We start from the raw sequence: 16,898 nt of genomic DNA, 5'->3' as shown, positions 1-16,898 counted from the left end.
GGTTAAAGCCTGGGATCAGGGAAGAGAGTATTAGTAAACTCGAGTTCTCTTTTGAACATTTTCACATGCTGAATACTTTGAAAGTATCTAAAACATGGAATTAAACATTATGTTTGAATAAAACAGAAGTGGTAAGAATGGTGTACGATAAAAATTCCATACCTCACAACTAAATAACCCCCTTCATCATAGCTAACAAAGAAACGTTATATAAGATACGAATTGCATGTGAGGAGGGGTGGATGTTTTCATCAGTTTTCAGTCTTTATGTTAAAACGGTCCGTCATCTCATGGCATGAGCTTCATCATTATCACCATACAGATGGTATGTGGTATTGATTTCATCAAGCGCGGGAATATATTTCAGAACTGAGCCCCTTTTTTCTGTTGAAAGCAATTCATGAATCCAACAATATACTACAAACACACACACAAATGATGAAATCCTGACTATACAAACTGACAGACAGACACACACACCCAGAGACACATACATATATATAATGTATATGTATTTGTTCTCACGCACCTATATTTAAAAAAACAAGGGGATAGAGTGCCGCAGGAGGTAGAGCAATCGTCAAACCGAACATTTCTCGTTTGATTCCCGCCTCCTCCTAGAGTGTCGAAGTGTTGTTGAGCAAGGAACTGAACTCCTGACTGCTCCGCTGGTGGACGGTAGCCTACTGCTCATGGTTCATCCATGATGGGTTAATTGCAGAGAACGAATTACCCCACCGGGATTAATCAAGGATAAATGATTATTGTCTTATTTTCTAACCCAGATACCCCACTGTTGCAGAACCATCGATCAGTTTCCTGCCGGTACCCAAAAGGAGAGGAAAATACTGAGAGGAAAGGACAGCTTCAAGCCCACTTGCTTACTCTGTTCTCATGAATGAATGTCAGAACCTAAGCGTGTTCCTGACATCAACAGCCAAGAGGCAGATCCCAAACAGCAAGAGACCTTTTGGTGTCCCAGAATCCTCTGCCCTAAAACTGTCTACATCAAGGTAAGAGTGTCTCATGTGGCCAGCACGACACTTATGGGCAAACCGAGGGTGATGGAGGAGGGATAAAGAGTGTGGCAGTTTCCATTAATACAGACTGTGTCGGACTGAGAGCCTGAGAAATATGAGGGCAGTTTTGAGTTGAAGAGAGCAGACAGGCATTTTTCCTCTTTCTAGAGTCTGCAGAGATCAGGTGTCTGACTGGACCCGAGAAGACGTTTCACATTTATCATTTATTTAAAAATCCCATGTGCTGTGAATAGACATGGATTTTTTTTTTTCCCTTCAAGAATAGATTTAATAATTCTGAAAATCCATTTGAACACTTTGAACCCTTTAATAGTGTTGCAATGAATTATGCAGTCTTAAATAGCTAATGATAAAACTAAGGTACGGTTACCTGATAGAAAATTACATGTAAAAAGCCTCCATACATGTGTGTATCTATATATTTTATTTCTGCCCTCCTGAATTTCCGAGAAAAGATAAGATATATGACCTGCTCTTTTTTTAGTCCTAGCTTTTTTTTCGACACGTCAAGGAGAGTCATTATATCATTATAGTGTATCAGTCATTATATCTGTGTCAACACAACAACGATTGGATGTTTTAGATAAAGAAAGAATATCCTCTTGTATGCTCAATGTGTTCTGTGCTTTTTGGCATGTTATTTGACCGTATCCCAAGTGCTAATTCATACAAAGGTAAACCTGAAGTGGCAACAGTCATAAAAGTGGTCGAGTTGTAATTTTAGTGGGTAGTTTATTGGGGGCACCGGAGCCGAGTGGCTAAAAACATAATTTTTTTGTTTAAACCTTAAATAAACCTCTGTTGTCCTGTTGGAGGGTAAAATCGATTACCTGTAAAACAGCAGCCATGAACATGAACCGTGAAACGTGAATCCAGGCTTCATCATTGAGAGCAATGTGAAACAAATCGCTCCAAAAAAACATATGTTTCATGCTGTTAAGCTTCAAAGAGGTTTCAATACTTTTCCTACAAGCAGCAGCAATAACCGGTATCTGCTACTAATAGGAGTTAATGAATTTTTTTTTTTGCTGAAAATGTAAGATCAATAAAATGGCAGTATTTATTTTTTCTTAGACATTGAATTGGACTCAAATTGGAAGTTCAGTGACAGGAAGAGTTTAACTTTTCACTAAGCGACAATGCTGCCACACACTTACGCACAATTTTTTGTTTTGGTTCTATTTTCCAGTATTAAACAAGATTTTTTTAGCAGCAGGTACACAGGATTGCTTGATTAGTTGACATCTCCTCGGATTTTGAAGCTCCATATTCAAAAAGACTTGACCACCTGAGATAGAGGGAGACTGTGAGGCAGCTGAGCTCTGGATTATAATGACTTGGCACAAAGCGAAATTTGCCCTTCCAAAACAATCAAGTGAGTAAAGCCAAGCTGCGTAGCTAAATGGGCCGACGTTACCATCTATCCAAATGAGTAATCAATTGAACTGACTGATGAGAAAGCAAACAAACAAAAAAATAAATTAAAACAAAACAAAACATCTCTTTCAAAAAGATACAAGAACCAATTTTATCAAAACTGCCATGGGCAGATGTTACCCTGCTGTACAGCTAGTTCACTTGAACCAGCTCCTGCATCGACCTTGGCTTGTGTCAAAGAATACATCAAGCTTTGGTGGAGGACCAATTCAGCTGTTTATACATTTTGAGGAGCTCCTCTATAGCAACGGGAATTGGCACTGCACAGTAAGAATCAAGAAATATTAGGACCATCTGCTCTTCTTATGCTCAAACACACTTTTTCATTGAATCCAAACCTGTGATCCCTTTCAGATTTTTGATATGACTGAAAACATCTGAATCACAGACTTAGAAATGGATTTTGTGTAATGATCTGAGCACTTCAGATTTACAAACATACTCGCGAGTTCTAACACATGTTATAGCTGGCCCTCATTCACTGGAAAAAAAGAAGGTGAACATGTGCTTCTTATAATAACCAGCAAAAAACGCAAGCGTCAAAATCTTTAAAGTCTTTGTACCAAATCCCCGTCCTTCCCAAGTAGTAATTACGGCTGATTATTTGATTCTTTTATTTTGATTCCTTTTTGCATACCAAGTGAGTTCCAAAAGCTAGCAAATAAATCAATTTATAATTTTATAACAATCAACAAACATGATTTGGCATTACCCTGCGTGTTATTGTTCATTAGGCAATGACCGACATGCTGCTACAAAATATTGAGACTGAAACCACATTATCCTTTGTGCATTTGACTAAGTGGACTTTTAGCCATGCAGAGCCTCCAAAATGTGATCTAAGACCTATTTTGGGAACAATAGAGCATGGCGTTAAAATTATAATTGCTATTTATTCACGATTAACTTAAACTGCATTTGTGCCTGACCAAAAAGACAACAACAAAAGAAACAACTGTAGTGAAATCTATAAAAAAATACGGAATTAATCACCACAGCAATAAATGTTAGGGCAAGTGATACTCGCCCTAACATTTAACAATAGACTAAACAGCAGAATCCTTGAAGGTAAAGAAAAGTTCACCTCCGCAATTGAGTTCATACTGTTCTTTGAAATAAAACTGTAACTTTGAAGTCTTCTGGTGTAAAAAAAAATATGACGAAAAACACAACTTGTGTACAACTCTACATTCTATCACCGGGACCAGGAAGCCCTGTGCGCTCACTTGATTCACACAAGTTGCATCAGTCTCCATCTTCTCTTTGTGCAGAATTGCATGTGTTTACAAGTTTGATAAACCAAACACAAACACAAAAAAACATGATGTAAATCTATACTTCTGATCATGAAAATATATTAAAAAAAAAACACAACATGACACTGAACTGTTGAAATAGAAAGAAAGTAAACCTGTGTTCTAGTGGGATGTCAGAAAGTGTCATGTCAGATTGTAGAGCCTCTTTTGGTTCTGCTCCCCTACCAGTCACTTCAGGGCAGTGAGGTATCTTTGACTTTGTGACTTGATACAAATGATTATGAAATAGGACCATTTAATACATTTGGTAGCACTTAAGACAGAAATACTTAAACACAAGTGTTTTGGTATTGAGGCTAAGTTTGTTAATTGTAATGATGGAACTTCACACGACATGCCAAGTTTTCAGTCTAGGGTTGGCTGAGATATGTTGATTTACCGGTAACATAAGAACATGTGGTTACACATTGGTAAATAATAAAAAAACAGTTTTCTGTAACATAAATAAGTGAATCTGAATGCAATGCATTAAAAAAAACCAACATTTTTTTTACTTTTACACCTAAATATTCTGATCTATCTAATATTTCAGTGAGAGTCACTTTGAGCAATGGCAAATGCTCGATGGGTCTGACTAGAGGGTTGCTTAGCAGGAGAATATTTCGGACCCCGAGGCAGGTCAGGAATGGAGACACTTCCACCTACATATATTGCCTAAAATATCTTACACTGTTGCATAATCTCAATGGTTGATCTTTAAAGCAGCATTATGCAGCGTTTGAGATTGAGAAAACAGTTTCAGCATCTTTTGTTTGAACTTCCCTTTTCCTACCTGAAATCCACGCCTTTGTATGTATTTTTGCAATTGTTTGTATTGTTTGTATGCCACCGATTGGTGTCACATCATTTACGACTACCCGCGAGCAAAAAATTATCTTCTTTATCGGGATAATAAATCTAACTTAAGAATAATTACCTTGGAGTCACATGATGCGTAAGGACTCATTTCTTACCTGAGCAAGCAGCTACATCACTTGGACTCTATATGTTGAACATGCCATCTATACCCTTCTGCTATCCTGTACTGTTACATTTCTGTTAAATTAAAAAAACCTGGATCTTGTTGTGGTAACATAATGGAATAGAAGTAGTAAAGGATGTTAAATTTTGATATGAAACATATATATGTGTATATGTTTTGTTTGTCACTCTAGATTAAGATATGTCTAATAGTAATAACACTGGTCTATTGGCCTAAAATAAGTTGAAAAAAAATGCAACTGGATAGAGGTAGCAATGAAGCAAGGATAATACAGCTACTCTACATTAGACCAAAAATAAACTTAAATCAGTGAGAATGGAAATCATACTCTTTTGTTTTTCATACACACTGAAATAAAATTGCTATTTCTCGAGGAATGAAAGCACATTTCTTAACCAAGCAAAACAGAATTAAACAAACTGATTAACTGAAAAAAAAAATCAGGCCCTTAATCAATAATGAATATAATGAGTTGTAATAATGTTTCAAATTCAAATGAAAAAGAAAAAACATTTCGATTCCTCTAAAGGTCATGTACTGTGAAATACAGTGACATTTCTTAATACACTTATCAAACCATAAGAAACTCAGCAATGTAAACCTAATTAAAGTACTCCGCAAACTCACAAATGACCATTGAAGACGTTGAAAACATTGCTGAACTTTATTGAACCACATGGGCGTTAGCAGCTAAGGCAGAAAAAATTGAAAATCACTATAATGAGCGCCAATATCTTGTCTGAACTCCTAAAGGGGCATTTCGAAAAACTTAATCGATGGTAATGAAATTTCAACTTTTGGAAAATTTATGGAGAAAATATGAGCTTTTGCAGAGTTGTTGGCACAGAGGTATAACCAGATAGAAACTTTGGCTACATTTGATGTAACACAGAGCCAAATCACATGTCTCCTTTACTCTCAAAGCTCGCAATAAAGTTGGATCGCAGCTGAAGGTCCTTTGTTTGGATAGTTTCTCTCGGCACTGCAAAAGACCCATGATTCTCATCAGTGTTAGAACAGGCTACAGCCCATGAAGTGATGAAGTGAAAGAAACTATCAATTGAAACAAAACAAAACAAAATAAAAAAAAAAATCAAATAAACATAAAAATTCTACTAGTCCAATTCAGGCAAAAATTGTTCTACAAGTACCAGGTTAAGTTCTATCCCAGATTTTTCTTAGACTGAAAAACGAGAGTGAGGATTTTCCCTTAGTTCCCGAAGCACAGTCTTTAACCAATGAATACTATTTATATCCCCAGATCAGTACAGTCACATAAAGCGTGAGAGGCGCTCTGTCTCCTCTCTTAAGAACACAGGACTGCTTTGTGTTGCCCTCGAGGTTTTCCTCTGTTCTTTCATGTTGTGGAGGTCTTATGCTCATGAGCTATGACCTACGATAAAGACACATTTGGAGACGTGCCGATTTCTCTTGTACCTCTGGTAGAATAACACAGGCTTGGTTTTGTGGGGAGAAAGAGAAAGCGTGGAGTATTTTATGCAGCGTTTCCTCACTGAAATGCCCATTACCTGCACGCGTTTAGACACAATGCCTTTAAAAGCATGCCGGAAAATACACTTTAAGTACAACCCTATATATTTCTATGAAAGCTAACTGCGGATACTTAGCTCTAAGTTTGATTTTTCAAATACAACTCGCATTCTATGCACTAAACTAGGGGGAGGGATGAGGGTGTGGCGGATCTAATATCATCCAAGTACGACCAGCGCGAATATACAGAGCGTGGAGCAGGTTAGCCAGAATCTCCAGTTTGTGAACCCCATGAAGCTCATGAATGCCAAACTGTCATAGGCAGCTGCTTTTCCGGAGGGAGTTTTTAAACAGCTGACCTTTGCGGGCTTGTGAATTAAGAGTGATTTTTTTTTTTTCTGTTGTTATTTTTAGCTATTTGCAATAACATTGTCGTTGAAAGCACTGGAGGTGATAACTTTCTCTGATGCACTGTGATGCACTTAGTGGGGTGGTGTCACATGATCTATTAACTTTTGAGGCCAAAATGAACTGTTGTAACAATTCACCGTTATTTTACACACATTTTCATTTTCACTTTCTCCCCATCGGCACCTAAACTTTGCATTATTCACATGTTGCTCCCCTGAAATAAACAAGCTCGGCCCTCATAACTCTCCTTTACATATTCCCCAAACGTTTTACTTAATTCACAGCGCTTGCGGAATAAACCGGGGGATTTGAGAACAGATGGAGGACATTGCAGAAAAAAACGTTGACTTCAAGATGGTGAAAAGAGCGCAATGAATCTCTTTACCAGCCACAACACCACAAATGAGTCTTTAAGTTCCTCATGAATTACAAATGACATTTCTAGTAATATTTTAACACACAGCACAATCCCTTCTCTTTCTCTCTGTGATTTACCGAACCTGTCAGGATTCCCCATCAAACTGACATCAGAAATAGAGAACAAACCTGTTTAAAATCATTTAATTGACAGATGTGTTCCTATGTTTTTGTGTTGCTTCATGAGTAGATCGATTCTATTGAGTCAACCCATCCCATTGCTGTGTAACATCATTTATTTGAAAGCTACTTAACACACAATACATTTACACATGTGATAATGTATCACGATAAAGACAAATCACATTGTACTGAGTCACTGACTATTTCCTTTTTTTAGATGTTTCGCTTCATTGAAGAGCCTATCTAGATGCATATTGACTAATGCTAGTGGGTTTAATGACATCCGCTGTAACATCCTCACGCAAGAATGGATATTCTTCATGAATCTTTCTTATTCTAACAAATGGTTCACATTCTGCAAGGCAGAAACTGCATTTTCTCGATACAGTTTTGTGGATTATGGATTTACATGTCAGGGATAGTGACACTATAATGGGTATTGTGACTGCCAGAATCACATGATATTGATGCTTTCTAGACATGCAATAATTTGCAACCCCTGACCCTAGTTAGACTTTCTTGGAGCTTGTATCATATATTTCATATTTATATAGTATATCACTATATGCTGTGTAAGTATGAATGTATGTTTATGCACTGGTTTAGAGATCAGATGTTCACAGGTTTGACTGCGGGTGTTTTATACTGTCATCACATATTGTGATAGTAGAAAATAAAGCACATCCTAGGATGTTTTGAACCGCAAAGAGTGCTTGTTGTGGTCTTACACCAAGTACCTTCAGACAAACAAATGAGGAAATCCCAGGGGATTGTTTCGGTATTACAAACCCTTTCACTTACTTTGAAGACAAACATCTCCCTCCGCAGTATGGCCAGGGTGTTGAAGCCTCCATCACAGATGTTGGGTTTTGAGTTGGGATGGGATGGTCTGTCCCCTGGGGGAAGCCTCGGAGGCCGTGTCTGCCTGTCTGGCTTACGTGGGTCTGACGGAGGATGAGAGCGAGGGGGGGGCACCGTTGGCAAAGGTTTGGTGGGCTGGGGAATTTTATCAGGAGGCCCTGGAGAACACCAAAGAAAAATATGTTTGGACACATTCAGTACACAAAACTGCATGTTCCAGTTTCTATTCCAACTTCCAGCTGTATTTACAGTGAATTTCTGGGCCAATTTCAGGTGGATGTTATGGTTCTTAATGAAACAGTTGCAAAGAATGACCTGCTGGTGGTGCTAAATTAAATTGTAATTTTTGTGGTGGGTCCTAAAGCAAACGTGTCAATCAAGGCAAACAATACTTTCTTGTATGCTAAAGGTGAGTCCTGGAAGGGCAAAGTAGATTAAATGGATGAGCAGGAAAACTGTCAAATTCAGTATATAATGATAATGGATGAGGCAGTTTCATTATTACTGTGCCAGTTAAACCCAACTAGCTGTCTGGGTTTGGAAGGAAGAAATGAATTTTCTCGCCAAGTTGAACTTCTTCACCTGTAACTGTCGCCAACATGGAAAAAAGAGGAAATTTGGAGAGGAAATCTTGCAATGGAAGTTGGATACAAAGACGATTAAAATGAGAAGGAAAACAAGGGAGGAAAAAACATAAAAAAAAACTAAATGAGAAAGAGGTCAATTCAGCTTTTTTGAAGGGAAATGCAGCAAAGGCTGAACTTAACAGAGAATACAGAGAAATTATGACAGCCTGCAAATTATCTATCTATCTATCTATCTATCTATCTATCTATCTATCTAGCTATCTATCTATCTATCTAGCTATCTAGCTATCTATACATCCACACATCCATCCCTATACTATACATACATATTTTGGCACTATTTAATGTTCAAAAATTACAAGAGGAGAGGGTGAGAGGGAAACTGAGTGGGTTGCGTGGATGAATAAGTGAGACCAAGATTATGCCTTGATAACACACTGTGCTGCTGTAATAATACGGATATGAGTTGCCATGCGCTGACTGAGGTCAACGGATGCAGGAATAGATAACTGCAGCATGAACAATGCCAATTTTTTTGCCAAGTTCACAGAAAGTGTTGGCGCGTCATGCTCACACATAAAATTAAAATATACTGTTCATATGTGAGTAAGATTTTGTCAAAGGCCACGAACGAACGGGAGATTACAGATGTGAATGACGAATCTTTAAAACTTTAGAGTAGAGTGAGCAGGCGAGACAAAAGACTGGGGAGAAGTAAAATGGAAAACTCATTGATTATCCGTTTGATGGCAGGATTAAGAAGGAGCAGCAGATATCTTCAAGTCCACAAAACTGATCAGCGAGTCCTCCTGAGAGAGATTTCATTCACCGACTGAATTAAATCCCCCAAAATACATCCCGGATTAACAAAGCAAAAGCTCCCTCCTGTTATGTAAGCATAGGGAGTCGCTCAAGTCAGCTCGACATGGAGACAAACATGTTGAGGCATTGACATACATGTTCGCTGTTCAGTGACAAGAAACAAAGCTTAATGTGTACACAAGCAAAACAAGCAAAGTGTCCAGAATGTTTCTTAATTACATTTCAAGGGGCAGATCAGCAGGTCAGGTTATCCAGTTAATCTGGACCATGTGAGCATAAAACCCCTTGCTATTGTTTTTACAAGAAGCCATATTCAAAGTCCTAGATTGAGCTTGTTGCTATAACTGTAGGGATCAAACATAAAAATTGCACCCATGGCTTTTCAACTAAGACTGAGTGTGTTTAAATGTTCTGAAAGTCTAGATTTAGCTAGATCACTTATCTTATTGCCACTTAATTCATAATGCTGTTTTTTATGCATGTATATTTGATACAAACCAATGCAGGTCACATAATGCACAAAAACATTTAGCTATGCAGTTAGACATACAATTTAGACATTTGTTGTGCATAAATTGATGGTGTTGCTTGTATCGCAAAAGTGTTGTTGCGTTCCACAATTGCTCATACCGCTGTTTGTTGTTTCTATTTTCCTTCAGAGAACCATTTTTTTAATAGAGAAAATTGAAAATAGTTTAGGAACATTAATATTGAAGAAAGGAAAGAAACAAATGAAAAAAATATTCAGCGAGAAACCATCATTATCAAAATGATTAAACATTAAAACACAACAAGTAACACTTAAAAGACTCAGCTGAGATTCGCAGAGTTTCCACTGGATCCATTCTGATGGACGCAGTAAAATGAGTTGCATTACAAATGTTACAAACAAAATCATTTACTTTAACTGTTCTGTGTAAACAACAATAATTATTCCTGGCTTAAATTCTGTGGTTTGTCAAAGTTGAAGGTAAACCTTTATGGCTAAGGCTGAAGAGGATTACGAACCAGGCCCAGTTTGGACCAGAGCAACAAAAGCACTTAGCCATTATTTATACTTGAACAAGTTATCTCGATTACTATTGGGATAATGGCACAGGTGTGTGCATGTACCTGATATTAGGATATATATCTGAATAACTAACATTTGGAGGAATGGCTTTTTCAGAATTGGCTTAGAGTAGGGTGAATTTTCATCTTTCCACATACCGGTAGATTTTTTTTTCTGATTCATGTGGTCCCTCTATACTGATTGAATGTACACCTGGCTGAAAGCCAGTCACAGTGTGTGTGACCTCATTCGAATATGTTCACGCATTTATTCCTGCCATTAACGTGCTGATCCGTGGACGTCCGAGACCCAACTTATACCTGAGTTTGATATGCGACGTATCACGAGACATGAGGAACGGAGCACATGCGTATTAAGTGTGACTGTAACTGGAATATGAGCAGATCTACCAAGCCAAACGTCAGGCTGCTGGTTAAAATGACATTGAACAAGCATATCGTGTGCAAGTATATAGTATACTGTTTACCGTCCGAATAATATCCGAACCTCAGAATAATCTCGAGTTCACATCATATATTTAGGAGAAAATAGAGTGCCTTGTGTGAATGAACAAAGATGAAGTTCCCCATAGGAACGAGCGCTTTCAGATGAACCATTTGCTTCCACCAAAGGAAACAGGATTTAAAACTGATCTGGAAAAAAAAATGATACACCCCTCAAAAAGTCCCTGCATAGTTGATAATACAGTCAAAATGTAAAAACAATAGGGACTATTTTCTTATATTTACTTAAGGTACTTAATTATAATTTCTGAAGGTATTCATATGGATGTGCACTAACTAATTGAAATAAACACAGCACATTCTGCATCCTTTAAGGAGGACGAATTCTAAATTGTAATTCAGATTTTCCTCTCACGGGCTTCCTTGCAATGACAGTCTGAGCCCATGATTTATACAAAACTAAATAAATAGTGTATTGGTATCTTGACATGTCAACATGAAAAGTCATATCAATAGGCAAATTTGCTTCATTTCGGATATGATGCAATTAATCCCAAGATACGAGTTTTAATTTAAATAATCTCCTGAAATGAAAAAAAAATCTTCACTGCAGTTTCAAGCTATAATTTCATACTCAGGATGAACACTAGCTGAAAAACAAAGATATTACAGTTCTAAAGCGAGTGAATAACCTCATATTGATTTTCACTTTTTAACATTGTTGTAGGCAGTAATGGGACTGTTGTGTGTATGTTACTGCTTGGGTTTAAAGGAAGCCAGCTCTTATCTTCTGAAGAGCAGGAAGTCATTATGTTCAAAGCTTGTTGACAAAGGACAGCAAATTATATGATTGCAGGTCCACTTCAATGTGTATGGATGTGTGTCTCTATAATTTACAGCAATGTAGAGGATGCATGAACATTTCATTGATTTTCATTGGAATTAATTTCCCATATACCTTAAGCTGTCATTTATTCGCCCTGTGATTTTAAAAACCATAAATCAGCGAAACCAGCAGGCACTTATTCTGTGTAATAACAAATGACGAGCTAAAGGACAGAAGAGAACCATGATGCCAAAAACTGTAGTAATAATTACATTTTGTAGAATTCCCTGTCACTTCCCTTTATTGCCACCAGACTCTGGCTGTCCTAAAATTCAAGATGGCTGCTGCAGTGGAACTAATTCAAACCTTCCCCTTATTTAACCTCTGTTAGCTGTGAACTGAGCTGCCGTTAACACTGACCTTATTTAGATTCTACAACTAGTGTCTCCCTTACCACGAGAAAAGGGAATTCAGGCCAAGTGCCAGTGGAGGAAAGAGAGGGGGCTGCAGAGTCACTTGTCCTGCCCTTCAACTCAGAATACAGAGGGGACGTGAGTAAGACACGAGAAGGATGAGGAGTGATCGCTTGCCCGGGTGTGTCACTCCCAGAGGTACTTTCCCTAACCATGTAGCAGATGGCAGGTAGTTTTGTGTGTGTGCGTTGTCATGACAGGACAGAGTCACCTTAGAGGCAAGAGACTAGTTTCTGTCACAAGCGTCATTCGGGCTGGAAAATAAACGGAAGCTGAGAAGACAATGTAAATCTACGAGTTCCATGGCAGATAAATAAATAAAGCCAACTTCTGGGTCTCCGTCCACAACTTTTTATATAACATAATGTAATGTAAGGTTACGTAATGTAATTTAAGACTGCTATGAATTCTAGTCTTTTTTTTTTTTTTTTTGCTTTTAAAAAATGTAATCCAAATGTAACTGAGCCAGTCTAAAACTCCAGATGATGTGGGTGTTTCTACAAATCCACTCCTTCGTATTCGAAATCACACTTCCCACACACTGCCGCTTCACACCTCTTCCACTCACATAACTGTACGAGGACAATTAGCATGTATGACCTGCACATGATCTATAAATTATGACATGCTGTGTCCTGTTTAAAAAAAAAAAAAAAAATCTCTCATTCTCATCATCGGGGTTCAAAATCTGACAGGGTTAGTGTGGAAGGACAAATAAATCTCCCCATAAATTGTTATCAAGCATGAGGTTCTGACCGTAAATCTTCTGAATGCCCAGCAGATCATCCATCGGCAGCTTAAAGTTGTCCGTGTCCATATACTGGTAGAAAGGAGCCATAATCGCTGTGGGGTCGTTGGAGTGTTCGAGTCCGAGTGCATGGCCGAGCTCATGGACGGCCACCAGGAACAAATCGTTACCTGGAAACAGAATGAGATATGAGGGGGCGTGAAAAAAAAAAAAAGTCTTTTATTGCTGCTCTCGACAGTAAATTTGAGCAGAGTCTTATGTTTATCTGCTCAGTTAGCTTCTACTTATTTTTATTTTTTTTCTAACTTCACACTTTTCCCGACTGCACTTGCTCTAACTGTCGCTGCTAGAAGAGTTCCTCATGAATACGAACTGTTTGAATAATAACATAATGGCTGTCTTTGTTTAAAATTACTCTAACCGTGGGTTCGCAAGCACCTCATGGCAGAATACACTAATTAAGAAATGAATCGTCATATATCAGGCAGAAACGGCCTAAAATCAGGAGGAAGTCAGATAAATTCTGTAAGACATCAAAAAATCAAATAAAAAAAAAAATATATACATATATATATGCAAATCCCTGTCAAAGCACCAAGAAAAATATGCTGCATTATGCGTGACCGTGATTAACACAATCTCCACTCTACTATTTTCTCATTTTCTCTCTCTTTCTTTCTTGCTCACCACCAAGTAATATTTGGGAGGAACGCAGTGCATCAGTCACTCATTGCAATTAAAGCAAAGTACTTATCGACTGACAAATTTGCAACATTAATAACACAATAGCAGTTGGAGATGGTGTGTCACGTCGCCTCTCAGCGGGAAACGTACAATGCTTGGAAACTCACAGGGGAGGTCACTGCTGAAATATTGGCTTAATTGGACCTCACAGAGGGCAATTGACTGTATAAATGCCAAAGACACTTTAGAAGGTTAATGTAAAGGCCACCATTGTGCAGGTGAGAGGAGGACACAGGAAATGTAGGAACGAACAAGGTTTTATCAAAATCTATCTATGACTTTTTGTTTAAAAAAAATTAAAAAAAAATAAAAATGAAAACAATGGAGGCTTCAGAGAAAAGTATCCACATTTTTAATAGTGATGGTGTGTCTTCAGATGAAAGTTTACAGCTACATTAAGAGAAACTTTAGAGAGAGGTATATAAAGAGGAGCAGCTCAGTGGTTTCGAGAATCACGGATGAGGAAACATTGGTTTCCTCGAGCCGGTTCCCAAGATGGCTGAGGGGGCAGATGACGAGCTGTGAGCAATGTCGGTGCCAGATCATCAGATTGCAGTAAATAGTTATTTCAACACATAATGACCTCTAATTAACAGTTGCTGCTTTAACAGTATTTACATTATGTTAATCTCTGCCAAATTATGATTTTACAATGTAATGCTTGCAATACTCCAGTTATTGTGCCTTTTTTTTGTTGCTGGTATTGAAATCTGTTTAAAATGTTATGTCAAAAACCTTTTTTTTTTGTTTTTTAGATGCATGGCATTATGACACATTCAACCCGCTTACAAACAAAACCTTCATTGTGTTTCTTTACTCTTCAGCAATTTGAACAGATTTTTTTTCCTTGAGGTGGGACACAGAAAATTGAGTTTATAGTCAATACAAGTTACATAGTAGGTTGTGCTGTTTATGTTTCTGTTGCCTGTGGGGAATGAGAGAATTCATAGTGACATTAGTAGTGACACTTGTGTCCTTTTTCATTACCATCTTTATTCTATCCCTCAATCTTGAGTCAGACATTCTGCCTCCTGGGACCATTTGAGGTCAGCGTTTTGACTTATGTAAGACACGCAGCGGAAGCCTGGACATCCTGCTGACCCCGAGGTCCACAAACATCGCTGAGGCAGTTTATCCTGTGCGACTAATTATCAGCTGGCAGGCAGGGGGGCAGGTGGAAACGCATGGGAAGAAAAGAAGCTTGGTAAAGGTGGAGAAAAACTAAATGGTTAATGGATGAATAAGGCTATAAAGGGATGTGCAGAGTGATGGATGAGAGAAAAAAATACTTTTAAAGAGACAGGAAGAAAGTGAGGGGAGGGAAATAATAAGGTTTGGGACTATTTGTTATCTCATGAGACGTTTCTAAAAAAAGACTGGTTGATGAATTATATGACCTTAAACTTTGACTTTGGTATTTTATTACATTACCCTCCTGTCAGTTTGCCAGTTTCATACGAAGCAGAATGAGCAAAAAAACATTGGCAAACTCCAAGGTGGTGAAATAAATCACAATGCATGGCTGATAGCAACACTTCCACCTATAATCAGTCCTGTACTCATCAAAATGATCATCTGTGACAAGCTCGACACAAAAGATTGTTCAGGTCCAAAATGTTGAAAGCAAAAAAAACACAATGTTCTCTTTTTCTCATTCTTTCATTAGAACCCTCAAAATATTCACACATTATTTGGGAGAAAAAGCCATAATCAATATATAATCTGCCAAAAATGTAACGGATATCATATGATCAAAAACAACATATATACTACTTCTAGTAAAGGGACTTCTAAAAAGCATAAACTACTAAATAATTTGAAAGAAATTACAAGAAAACAAACTTACACAAGAATTTACCTGAAGTTAATTATCTGCCAGAAAAGAAACTGTTTACCAGAGACATTTTTTCTGTGACACTTTACAAAAAGAAAAGAAAAGAAAAGGAAAAAGCCAAAAGATTATGCATTATGTAAAAAGAGATACAAAAAAATCTATGTTGAAATGCATTTAATTGTAGCTAAATTGTTTGTTTATTAATCAACAAATTTCCAAACTTGCCAGCTTATCAGAACAGTACTTAAAAATCCCAGGAGTCTAGGCCCACCTGTACTGCCAAATTTAGCTGTCCTTGATCACTTCTTGAAAATAAAAAACAGCCTGTGGTTAGTTACTGAGCAGCAATGACTTCAAACCAGAGCAGCAGCACATGGCAGCGACAGCATGCCGCATCACTGGCAGTCTCCCCCGGCCAGGTCAAGGTTACATTTAATGAGATAGTGGAGCACAAGAAGGAGAAATAAAGAGCGAAAGATAGATTGGAGGTAGGGGAGTCACAGGAGATTGATGATGAGGAGGGTTGCTTCGAAGTAAACAGTGGTTGCGATTAGACACCTGAAACCTTTACCTGCTCTTTTCCTATAATTTACCGAGCCATGTGCATGTCAGCAGAGCTGCAGCCCATCTACTTGCTTGGGGTGGCGCTCGAAGGCGGGGGGGAGGAGGCGGGGCCGAGACATAAACACAGAGATAAACTCACATGGGTCCACAAATCAGATATGTGGCCCTGGATGCTGCCGTGCAGTAATAGCTCAGAATGTCAGCCGGGACTCCAGGGCCCCGTAATCCTTACCTCTCACTCACTGGTTAACTAAGCAGCACCAGAACATTCGATACGCGACATGAGCACACATGTGCAACCATTCCACTCTTCGACGGAGTTTCTACCCTGCTTGTATTTCCACTCGCTCGCTTGTCTTATTTTCTTCAGTGTAGCGTGAATAAAAGCACGATCGGGACACGACCTGTTTCCTCTTTCCGACAAAAGGTCCGTCAGACGCTTGAATATTTCCGAGTTGTCGAAGTCCTATTGACATCTGACACATGCATAAATCCAAAATCGAATTACTTGTCAAGGTGCTTCACCTGCAGGAAATAAAATGTGTGTAGATAATACCGCATTATGTTACTTTTTAAATATGGCAATGGATGAATATGAATTCAAAATACCAATGCCATGTCCGGCAATTCTCAAAGCATGTGTAAGGTTGAAAAGTAAGTATCTAAAATAGACAAAATATTGAATTTTTATGATATTTTATGAAAAG

General features: G+C 38.1%; 1 protein-coding gene across 2 annotated transcripts in view; it reads right to left on the bottom strand.

The window, feature by feature from the left end:
- The window catches only part of mmp16a (matrix metallopeptidase 16a (membrane-inserted)), a 75,443-nt gene that overhangs the window by 13,857 nt on the left and 44,688 nt on the right, over positions 1 to 16,898 (bottom strand). For both annotated transcript variants that reach the window (XM_086151451.1, XM_086151450.1), the window contains 2 exons: positions 13,058 to 13,219; positions 8,019 to 8,236 (listed from right to left, as the gene is read on the bottom strand). In XM_086151451.1, the coding sequence (XP_086007577.1) occupies positions 8,019 to 8,236; positions 13,058 to 13,219 (380 nt within the window). The remainder of the gene's footprint in view (positions 1 to 8,018; positions 8,237 to 13,057; positions 13,220 to 16,898) is intronic.

Source organism: Fistularia commersonii, chromosome 8 (genome assembly GCF_037954325.1).
Source record: "Fistularia commersonii isolate RoL2024-O1a breed Wild chromosome 8, RoL_Fcom_v1.0, whole genome shotgun sequence".
Taxonomy (NCBI): Eukaryota; Metazoa; Chordata; class Actinopteri; order Syngnathiformes; family Fistulariidae; genus Fistularia; species Fistularia commersonii.
Note: the sequence above shows the minus strand (reverse complement) of the source record. Positions and strands in the feature narration are given on the sequence as shown.